Raw genomic sequence first — 11,917 nt, 5'->3', positions numbered from 1 at the left:
TAAATTTATATATATATAAAATAGCATATGGAATTTTTTTTTTTTTTAACGATACTTTTTTTTGTATGCACATGCAGGAAAGGAGAAATCGTCTCCACGTTTCGCTATTTTATATATGCGCACACACGGAGGAGGGTGTGGGCAAGAAAGAGCTCGTTCCTGTGGCATAACAGTTTGTATCACCCTGCCGCGTTTATCGCTCTTCCGCTTTTATCGCCTGACCGGTTCATATTTTTTTTAACATTCCAAAAATCGCCCCCTCCAGGGAAATTGATCCGCAATACACATACGGATGTATGTACATACGTATATGCACCTTCCCCCCTGCGCTTCGCTCCTCTGATCAAAAAGGCGAAATGGTAGTTTAGCGCGAGTTGGAAGGATGTATATTTTCCGTGTGCAGATAACTGCGCACGAGGGGGAGCACAACTGGGCCGCTCACACAGCGCATGTACGAGCATGTATATATACGTATGAGCATTACGCGTATGTTTAAATGCTGCGGCGATTTTTATAAATCTGCGCGTACATATGCACGTGAGGAATTTGCCTGCCAGTGAACCTTTAATTCAAAGCAGCTATCTTTTCCACCCTTCCCCAGGGTTGATCGCAATTTTTCTACGCAACTCGCGCTGACTTAAATGTGAGGGAAACTCTCGTTTACGTCACCAAACTGCGCGTGTGTGACTTTAAAAAAAAGCCATTCCCCTGTTCGCTCCTTCAGCTTGGTACCTTCCGCCCTGTTCCTTCGATTTTGTTCCATTCGATTTGCATCCAATGCGGCGAATGGGGGATAGTATAGCGGCGTGTACCCTTTCGCCAGCACTTGGAAAAGAAAGCGGCCTTTTTAAAAAATTCCAAATTTGTACGTACTTATGATGACGAGCATTACACAGTGTTCCAACTCGCCGCTCTTTCCAAAGCGTCTGAACGGAAAATTACGTTGGGGAAAACAAATGGAACGAAGTAAACTCCAACGAGTTGGAATTGTATGCCACCATTTTGTGGCACATTTTACCATTGTCAAGACGGAAAATAATTTTTTCAGGAAGTTTTTGTGCCACTCCATTTTGGGAATCCTTCCAACCGATCACTTTATGTTCTTATGCGAACGTCGCGCGTAATTGTGCAGTTGCCTATGGTTAACAGACTAATACATAAATGAACGATCATTCGATGGTACGTTAGTTCGTCTTTCTGTCCGCGTTCCACCCCCATGTATGATTATAAATGTGTAGGACTCTTTTTCCGCCTTCCAAGTGATAACACCATTTCATTTGGCAGGAAGTAAGCACAGGGAGAAATAAAATCATGTTCGTACAAACAAATGTGGGCATATTTTCGGTAAAGAAGGAAAAAAAAGAAAAGAACCACCCATCCGTATGGAAATCAGCATTAAGTTTGTATTTTTCCGGGCGAAGACACACATTACAAATGCGTCGCAGTAGGTCATGGAACACATTGGCTACGTCTAAATGGATGGTGGTGCACACCACGTGTCACTTGGAAAATTTTCCAGTTTTGTCCGCTCAACATTTGTTCTCGGTACGCGTTATAAAAGTGAAGGGTTGTCACGCACAGAGGCTGAGATGGTAAAGGGTAGCTATGGGCATAGTGCGTCAGACCAATATACAAAGTAAGCTTGGGGTGGTAAAGACACCAAACGGCATATGAACGTGCAAAGCGATGGCACTCCTATCGCCCCCAAAAATGATCTTTTTACAATTGTGAACTGAAACCACCCCATGGCAGAGCTGATATGAGCGGATGGTAAACATGGAAAAGTGTCTGCTGCTAAAATGTGCTCCCTTACGGTTTACCTAGATTCGCCGTCTCTTCAAAATTAGGAAAATTTTAAAGTGGTGCTCCCTTCCCTCGATGAACATGTACCAGTTGTGGCGTGACAAATTCGTATCACACTCGCATGAAATTAAAAGATTTCTCCATTTATGCTTTTGCTTTACCTTTTTTTTAAATGGGCAAATTGGCTCATTCAGCCCATGGAGAAGGGGAACTTTTGGTCTGCTTCCTCAAGTGCAGCGTAAAAATGGGGTCAAGTGAGATGACGCATAATTCGGGAAAACAAATTTACCTTGGCGAGTGCGCGGGGAATGAGAATAAATGTCAGCAGAGGGGAGAACTACAGAGTTATTATGGCGCGTGCACGAAATGACGAACATGAGAGAGATACCCTTTGTTGAGAGATGTACGTTAAAATCCCTTTTGAATGACTTCCTTGCCGGGACACTAGACGCACGACGGGCACCCTTTGACACTTTTGGCGCAAATAATTTGGCAGGAAAGCATGCACTTATACATATGGCAGTTTGTGTTTGCTCATTTCGAAATATATTTTGGTTGACTGGAACTGCCGGGGTATGGCACGACTCGAAGCGACAGTCGCGTAGTATTATATGCCTATGTGCGTAGATGCTTAGGATATGTATATGACGCAAACCGCCGTGCGCCTCATGTCCAATAGTTGCGCGGGTGACACTGTCCACTCGGTATGCAAACATAAATATAAATGTATATATATACATGTATGTATATATATGTATATATATGCATGTATATATATGTATATTATATGCGCGTACTATGCGCATATGCCATGCGCGCTGGCATAAATTGGGAGCATTCGTAGCATCTTCGTTCGCCCCGTCAGCATGGGATGGCAAGGGGGTGCGGCATAAGACGTATGCGTATGTATGTACAAAGTATTTTTATATATACGAATATTGCATACGCGTATGTGCAAGCAATGCGAATGCGGTTAATTGTATATTCTTTCCTGCCGCAGTTGACGCGTGCGGGCAATTATCCCGAAGTGTACGGCACACGGCAGCGCAGGCGGCATTTATATATAAAGGAGAAATAAAAATATATACATATATATTTATATATATATATATATGTACGACGCGTGAACGGCAAATGTACGAACGCGGCATGTACGTACATTTTATGTATATTTATATGCGCAGCGCAGCCGTTTCGACTCAAAACTGATTTAAAAAAAAGGAATACGAGCTTTCCGGGCCGCGAACCCAGAGCGAACTCTCTGCTCATACGCGGAAAAAAAGCTGAAGAAGAATGCACAGAAAAAAGAAAAAAAAAAAAATCAAAACGTGACGGTAACGTAGCGCAACGATACGTAAAGAAAAAAAGAAAATCTCAAAACTTGTGCGCTGAGTGACGACCAAATGATCAGCCAGATTTAACGGGCCGATTTTTAATGAGCCAATTTTAGCGCGCCGAGAGCGATGCCCCAAATGATAATAAAAAAAATCAAAAATCTCAAAATTTTAAAAACGAATGGCCGCAAATGAAAATTTTAAAATAATTAAAAAAATATTCTGAACTGCTCATATTTTTTTTTTTTTTTTTAAAATAAATCTCGAAAGAATTAAGAAAAAAAATATATATAAATTAAATATAAATCATATAATACACTTTTTTTTTTTACATTCCCCAAATTAAGAAAATTTTCAGTTTTATATAATCTAATTTAAGCGAAAATGTCAGGACGAGGAAAGGGAGGCAAAGGATTGGGAAAGGGAGGAGCCAAGAGGCACAGAAAGATTTTAAGAGATAACATTCAAGGTATCACCAAACCAGCCATCAGACGTTTGGCCAGAAGAGGTGGTGTGAAGCGTATCTCCGGTTTAATATACGAAGAAATCAGAGGAGTATTAAAAGTCTTCCTAGAGAACGTCATTAAAGATTCCATCATGTACACTGAACACGCAAAGAGAAAGACTGTCACTGCTATGGACATTGTGTACTCCTTGAAAAGACAGGGAAGAACATTATATGGTTTTGGTGGTTAAATGTGACAGTTCGATAGGGGGAACTGAAGAAGAACAACCCCAGTTTAGCACAATCTTTCAGGAAAAAGAGACCCACAGAAGGAAGAAAAAAAAAAAGAAGAAGAAGAAAAAAAGGTTTATTTTTTTGCCTTATTTATTTATACAACTTTGCAATCTGATTGTGTTAAAAATGGTATTACCAATTTTCGTCCCATCCGAGGAGCGGAAAAAGGAAACCATTCAATGAACACACACGGTTGTAATGTAACATAAATAAATATGTGCATAAAAAAAAAAAAAAAATAAAACGAAAAAAAATGGTATCGAAAATACCGTAAAAAAAAAAAAGAGAACCAAGGATATCAAAGTTCTCAGGATGTAACGTTCCCCATAACTTCTTTATTATATCATACTGTTATTTTTCTTACATAAGACACATCGAAGTTTACAATAAAGCGAATGCATCTTAAGGGAAAAAAAAAAGAAAACAAAACAAAAGAAGAGAAAAAGAAGAAAAAAAGAAAGAACTAAAATTTAGTTTTTTTTTTTTTTTTTTGCTTTTTTTTTTCATACGACTATTATGTATGCAATCTATCTTTACATAATAGTATGAATTTTTTTTTTTTCAGGCTTCACTAGAAGCCATTCATCACTTATTGTAGATGAGTCTATAAAATAATTAAACCTGTTTTCATTGGTACACACATTTGCAACTATAACTGTATGGTGTTATTTCCCATTTGTCATGGGGAAGAAAAGTGCATAGATGTCTGTTTGCATGTAACGTTAGAATTTCTTTTTTTTTTTTTTTTTTTTTGCCCCAAAGGCAGAAAGGTATGTAACTTTAAGTAATGTAGCTTAAATTTAAAATGAAAAATTGTGGAAGAATTTAAACAAGTTCTTGTTCAGGATGACACTTAGTAACTGGCGAGCGGATTGGAAGATTACCATCTGGCTGTCTCCCATTTTATACGCGAGTATCAGTGTGGGGTGTTCCTTTTTGCAATGCTATAGAGTTGGTTTATTTTCGAGTCGTGTCATCGTTATTTCAGGTTTGTCCTCCCCCACCCCTTCAATAATTACGCTAATCGGCGTTTCTTCCTCCAACTCAGGGTTACCCATTTCTTCCTTTTAAGAGGGGCTCCCTCATGGTAGAGCCATCATCGTGCAAACGGACCTTCTTAATTGTAGACCTTGCAAAGTCATCCTTACATAGTCCCTCTCAGTTGCGCAACGGAAAAAAGAATTATTTTGAGTAAACCATACGCATTTCTGGAATGACACAAAATGTTGTCACTCGTCACTCTGCGCTTTCTTACGTGGAGCCCTTCTTTCCCTTTGACCCATTTTGTGCGGGGCTCGCAGGAATACACTACCAATTCGATCCGCATTGTCTACTCAAATTTTTGTGACAATAAAGGAGTTACGCTGTGAATTACGAGAAAAAAATATGCTGCCATGATTTTTGTTTTTTTTCGCGATTAGAGGGGAACTGAGGGGACACACCCAGAATGGGGTTTACGGTTATCTTCATTTGTAGTTTCCCCTAAAAGGGCCAGGATAACAAAACTATGCTAAATATTTGCCACGGGGTAGGGAGGCGTTCGGAGGAGAAGAAGCATACCGAATTAGCTGCCCCTCCTCCCAAGGTATACCTTTGTAACCTTTATAGTGGGGATTCTTGTAGCTCCCATTTGAAAAAATCCTGCATAGTGGAAAATGTACAAAATAGGAGAAAGGGAAAAACTTAAAAAAAAGGAGGAGAAAAAAAAAACAAAAAAAAAAGTGTCACTCTCGAAACAGTGCCAAACGGTTAAGTACAAGGAGCATGTCAAATTCTGTCACGCTTCTGTAAATGGGAAGAGGGCAAGGGAGATAAAACGATCTTCCATAAAATGAGTCGAAGAAAAGTTGAATAGTGAAGGTGAAACGGCAAGGGGTTGTCATGCTGTATGGCCACGGTCACACAATGGGAGAACAACACTCGGGTGGAAATCCAACGGGGGAGGCAAATTTCAGGACAAAAGAAAAAAGTGCGCAGGGCGGGTGGGGGGAAAAGGCAGCAAGGAATGGCGTACCTACTCACGTACGTAAGTACTCGTGTGTGTGCTGCCAAAACAAGTCGTGGAACTAAACTAGGGGAGGGGTTAAGAAGAACCATCTGGAGAAGGCGCTCCGGTGTGCAGATTTCCACAAGCCGTATCTCCTTGGCTTACCCAACACACGCGCGTAGACACGACGTCAGGCAGATGACACGAAGACGAAGTGGCCTTGGGGCCAAAAGGGTGTTAACTCATTCGGATTGTAAAAGAACCCATTATGAGGGGGGGACGTGCACTTGACATGCAAGTTTAATCACACAAGTGTAGTGAGGTGGGATCAGGCAGGGTTATCTGCTTTCTTAGCTATATATACACATCTATCTGGTGCGGATGGGTAACAATGCGCGAGACAAAAGGCGAGGCGCGCGAGGGAGGCGCAATTAAAGCAGGGTCGGCATGTAGCTAGGACAGACTCTAAAAGACAAAATATAAAATCGGAAAAAATGAAAAGACGCAAAATGAGAAAACAACAATGGACAATTCGCTTCCTACTGCGGTAAAAACTTTTGAAACACCCCAAAAAGAATGAGATAAAATAGAAAAATAAAATAATAAAATAAAGTAAAACAAATAGCCTACGGTCACATTGCTAAGACGTGGTTGACCATCTGTTCGTAAAAAGGGAAGAGACAGCTGCGCGTGAATACCCTGCTGGGGTGCTATCGCTCTGCAGGGTGGCGAGTAACTTGGGACGGAAACACAGAGGAGAGCACATCCTGGAAAGCGCACACGGAAGGAAGCCCGTCGCTCGGGGACTCCCTTCCCACTGCTTGATAACACACCCGTGTTTGTTTCTGCCCTCGCCCCGATGGGTAGTCACCCCTGTGCATAAACAAGAGATCTGGTTTCGTTTGCTTCGCTCCGGCTTTGTATGTCCACCCCATAACACCACTGCCTCGTGCCCATGCAACCTCGCTGGCTCATCGTTTCTCCGTCGCGTCACCTCTCATCCCCTGGTTTCACGCAACACATGGGGTTAAAAGGTTGGTGTCCTTTCCTACAAGCCATTCGTAATGGAAAAACTGGGGGGGACCCTGTCTAAACCACAGTCCGCCACTCGTTAGTCATTCCGAGTGTTGTCTTGGTTTGATTTTACTCTAGAGGAACACTCCAACTGTGAAGTAGAATAACTGGGTTGCCACTGTCGAAGAGGGCAGTATGACTAGCCAATTTAAATCTGTTTACAAAATTGCAGTTAATTTTGTCTGAACATAGTGGGAACGATTTCGATGTTATTTTTGTTGGCCCTGCGATAGTTGACATATATTGGTGGCATGTTCCCATTTTGTGAGAACATACTTTTGGCGCCGTTCTGAGGGATCTTACTTTTGGCGCCGTTCTGAGAGACCTTACTTCTGGTGCCAGTTCTTGCCAATTTGGCGTTAAGCCCGTCGTGCTGACTATGCATGCCATTATTTTGCCCCTCCTGGAGAGTCACCTGTTCCTCCTGTGCTTCATTCAAACTGGTGGACGTCTCGTACAGGTTAGTCACTTTGCAAGGGTCGTCATATGCATTGGCCGCCACATTGGCATAGTAGGTGTTGGAATGTCTGTCGCTGTTGATCACGCCAACGAGGTCATCACTGCTGTTTGTTAGGTGGCCCTTATCATTTAGAACAATACTGTTTCTTAGTCCGTTGCAGTGGTGGTATACAAGTGGGAGAAGAGAGGGAGACAGCTTCTGTGGAACGAGGATTACATTGGGTTTCTCTCCTCTGTGTGGAAGGGCGAGGTGACTATTTGGTACGTAAACCCGTTTCGGTGGAGCAGAATCATATGCCCTTTTATACTCCTCGTCGATCTGAATGATCTTCATAGGATCATTCTGCGGGATTATGCACATCGGGGGGGAGGAAAATAGTTCGGACACATTTTGCGTTCGTATGTATTCCACATCTTTCTCCTCTTCCGTGGTGGTGTGTTCCTTTCGCTTGAGGAGTCCTCCTATCCCGTCTCTTGTTCCATCGATTTGTTCATCATTCGGTACGTAGTAATCGGGAAAAGGCTTCTCAATGGAAGGGAGCTTCTCCAATGGCTTCCCTGTCATGGTGAATTTTTTTTTTTTCTTTTCGATTAAATGTTCGAAGAGGTCTACAAAGTTGTTGCAGTCTGGGGTGGATTCTTCATCTGGGTGGAGGGAAATGGGATCACGGCTTCCAGTGAGGGGGCGATCATCATCACGACTGCGCAAATGTTGCTGAGTAAGAATATATCGATGATCGGTGCCATAGTTTCCCTTTTCACTCCCGTGGAGAGCCGCACCAGTGACTCTCCCCTTGACGTTTGTCAAAATTTTTCCCGCTTTTCTGCGAAGAGGTCGTCTCCTTTGTGCACTCGAGGCTTCTTCATCCTCCTCGTCCTTCTTCTCCTCTTCGTCTTGCTGTGGCCTTCTCATCTTCTGTGCGTGTCGAACGGATGCCATTCCCTCAGCGGGGTGTAAGCGGCCACCGTCACGGGTAATGTCACAGGGATTGACACAGGAATTGTCTCCGTCATGGTCAGCGGCATTGTGCCTCTTGACAAATTGGTGGGATATCCTCGGGGGGTGCCTGCTGTCCCTGTCCTGGTAATAATTCACCGCATGGGTTTTTCCCTCAAAGTCGTTTTCCACAGAGTACGACGTGGCAATGACCTTGTCACCACAAGGAAGCAGCGTGTCGCCACAAAGTGATACCTTATCCCCGCTGAGGTTGCCCCCTCGCAGATATGAGAACCTCTCGAGGGAGGTAGACAATCCTGGATGGGGGAGGATGCCATTGCGCACTGCGTAGTAATTTCTTATCCTTTGGTTGATGAAGTAGTAGTATCTTTGCTCGTTGGAGAGGGGCAGAAAGGGGGGTAAATCTTCCTTAAGGTTCACTTCTTTCTGCATATGGTATGGGAGGATCACATGGCAGTTCCTGTCCCCATATCGAGGTCGTTTATTCTTCACGTAAGGTCCGTCATGCAGCGTGTTCTGACTCAGGTGAGAAGGTGTTAGGTACTTTCTCTCAGATGCACAGAGGTTGATGTTTGTTCCGAGAATATTGAAATATCTTAACCAGGGATGATGCGATGCGATCACAGAGTTTGGCATGCGCTCAGCCGGGTCGAACTGCAACAACTTCTCACATAGGTCTCTTGCCAATGGGTAGCTATTAAACGAGAGTAAGCTGAAATTGATTCCTTTCTTTTCCTTCTTCAAAATAATATCCTTGGTGTCTTTGTAGTTCACCATTAGACACATGGGCAAGGGGGTAATGCCCGTCATCAGAATGTAGAAAATGATTCCTATCGACCACATATCGGACAAGATTGAGTAATTATATCCTTTAATGATCTCAGGGGCAATGTATCCGTAGGTGCCCACAAGCTTCATGTGTTTCTTCCCTGAGGAGGATTTGGTTCGTGGTTGTTGGCGTCCGGAGTGCTGGCACAAATTCGATGTCCCGCTTCTCTCGTGTGTGCTCTTTCCCTTTGTCCTTCTCTCACTAAAACTTTTCACGCATCCCTTTGGCATCTCCCCAGGAGAATCACCCTTCTTCTGTTCCATTTTTCTTACTTCTCCATGTTTGCACATCTTGGCGCACTCGCTGGGCGTCACCCTCCTTTCTGTACTGGAAGATGGCGAAACGGTCCTACGTAGGTTGGCGGTTCCAGGAGGGTAAGACAATCCAGGGAGGCGACCCAAGCTGGGGGGATGAAGAAACTGACATGTGTCAAAATCGATTAAAACTAACTCATAGTTATACTCATACGTTTTATCCTTCCTCTTCTTATTTCTAAACATGAGATTCTCCGGTTTTATATCTCTGTGGATAATATTATGGTGATGCAGGTAATTAACGGCTTGGAGAATCTGGCTAAGTATATACTTGCACACACTCTCCTTGACCTGCTTCTTATAAACGAGAAAATTGAATAGTTCCTTCCCATATAGCTTCTCCATAATCATATAGAAATTTTTATCGTCATCATATATGTCGTAAATCTTCATCAGATTCTTGTGTTCCTTTAGAGATATGATGTGCTCGATCATGCACTCCCATGTATCTCCAAATGCACTGATGACTTTTTTTTTATTTACTATTTTCATTATTTTGCTTGTGTTGTCTTCTTTGTCTACTACGTTTAGGAGGACTGCTCTGTCGAAGGGGAGGTCCATTTCTCTGAGGCACTGCTTCGTATGTTGCGCGTACTTTCTGTAGAGGTTGGTTCGGTGGAGGTTTGAGTGGGAGCGGTTCGGCGCAGACCCGTTCATGGCAGACCCATTCGTGGCAGACCCATTCGTGGCAGACCCCTTTTCGCTGTCCCCCGGGGGCCCATCCCACAAGTCGTCTACACTTTCGCTTCCTTCTCCCAAGTGGTCCTCTCCTTGGCTTCCCGCTCCCAACTCGTCACCACTTTTGCTTTTCTTCTTCCTTTTCGCCTTCCTCCTAACGCATTCCTTCTCCTTGGTCTCGCCTCCTTTATGATCCCTGGTTTGTTCCAGCTGATCCGGCTTCTTATCTAATTCGGATTCATCTTGTCCGGGTTCTCCCTTCGTAATGGCCTGTAAAGACTTCCCTTTTCCCTTTGTCTTGTCCTTTTCCTCCTCCTGTTTTGGCAGCAAGTTTGAAAATATACTCTCATGGTGCTTTACGAGGAATTCTTCGCATATGGGCAGGAAATTCCGTATGACGAACAGGTCCTCTATTTTCCTATTCTTCAGCTTGATGATTTTCTTTCTGTTTCGATGTTGGTAGGGAGCACCCGAGTTCGGATTGGTACAAATTCTGATACTTGTGTTGGTACCCACATTGGTGCTGCCTACATCGCAGGCGTCCAGATCGGCGACTTTTCGTTTTTTCCTCTTTTCTGGGATCTCCTGGACGGCTCCGTTGCTCTCCATTGTGGGGTCGAGAAGTTGGGCGAAGAAAAGTAGACTTATGTACACGCACGCGTGTAGGTCGTTGTGTCTCCCAGGTTAACGGATGGTCTAAACCCTTCGAATTTATGTGTGCTTTGAAGCGACTCCCACTCTTCCAATCGAAAGAAAGATGTCTGCTCTCTACCTAACATGTACAAGTGGAGGAGTTCTGTTCAGTCTTGCTCAAGGATCGACTGCTGATGAAATGCAGCACACAGAAGATTCCCCTGTGTTTTACAAAATGGTACATCCGTTCTATCTACGGTTTTTGTAAGAGAATTATTCTTCACGTGACTTTTTTTAAACTCCTCTGTTGGCGTCTGGAGGAACAAAGGTATACCCATGTACATACATGCATATATCTACACTCACAAAAGAAAGGGTAAGCGGCAGTGGGGGGAGGCGGTAGAATGACAGTGCTTTCCTCAGATGATTTTGTCCGTCAATTTCTTAGCGTAAAAAAATACGTATGAAGAATTATACACAATGTAGAATGTATACAATAAAGGAACGGAAAACTACACAGCTTCTTTTTTTTTTTTCTTTTTTCTTTTTTTGCTTTCCCCTTTCGAGTAATCCACAGCCTCGTGTGACAAAAATGGTTTATTGGTAAATCGATTATAAAAATGAAATTATCGGCGAGGAAGACAAAAAAAAACAGGAGGGGGGGAAATTATTTCATTAAAATCGGTGCTGCTGCTGCTTCGGGCGCGCTACTGCCACGGCTGATGCGGGGGGTATGCCAACTTTTGCGTGAAAAACAGAAAATAAAAACGGGGTTTACTACGTTTCTATATGCAAGGAATCGATTCGCGTGACTACGGACATGGTTGGAATGAAAAAAAGTGCTGGTACACAGGTCGAGATACGTAGGCGTACAGCCGGTGCGCTAGGCCTCCTAAGCTTGCCTCGGAGGATTTGCAAAAAGTGTATTCTCCTAAGTCCACTCTTATGTTGAGGTAACAAAAAAAGAAAAAGGAAAAAAAAAATTTGCCATGCAAAATAGTAATTAGAAGTCCAAGTACATATGTCACTTAAAGCATGTCTGATTTGGGATTACACCATTGGAGGTACAGCACATACATGGGGACGTACCCCTGGAGTTGATTCTTCAA

General features: G+C 43.2%; 2 protein-coding genes across 2 annotated transcripts; one reads left to right on the top strand and one right to left on the bottom strand.

The window, feature by feature from the left end:
- Window positions 1–3,521: 3,521 nt before the first annotated feature.
- C922_04021 (histone H4) lies at window positions 3,522–3,833 on the top strand (the record flags this gene model as incomplete). The annotated part of the gene is made up of 1 exon (XM_008819606.1): window positions 3,522–3,833. The coding sequence occupies one exon, from the start codon at window positions 3,522–3,524 to the stop codon at window positions 3,831–3,833; it is 312 nt and encodes a 103-aa protein (XP_008817828.1).
- A 3,276-nt stretch (window positions 3,834–7,109) lies between these two features.
- C922_04020 (CAMK protein kinase) lies at window positions 7,110–10,784 on the bottom strand (the record flags this gene model as incomplete). Its single annotated transcript, XM_008819605.1, has 1 exon — window positions 7,110–10,784. The coding sequence occupies one exon, from the start codon at window positions 10,782–10,784 to the stop codon at window positions 7,110–7,112; it is 3,675 nt and encodes a 1,224-aa protein (XP_008817827.1).
- Between the last annotated feature and the right edge of the window lie 1,133 nt (window positions 10,785–11,917).

This window comes from Plasmodium inui, assembly GCF_000524495.1.
Source record: "Plasmodium inui San Antonio 1 unplaced genomic scaffold supercont1.19, whole genome shotgun sequence".
In the NCBI taxonomy this organism is placed as follows: Eukaryota; Apicomplexa; class Aconoidasida; order Haemosporida; family Plasmodiidae; genus Plasmodium; species Plasmodium inui.
The sequence above is the reverse complement of the archived record's forward strand: the minus strand, read 5'-3'. Positions and strand labels throughout refer to the sequence as shown.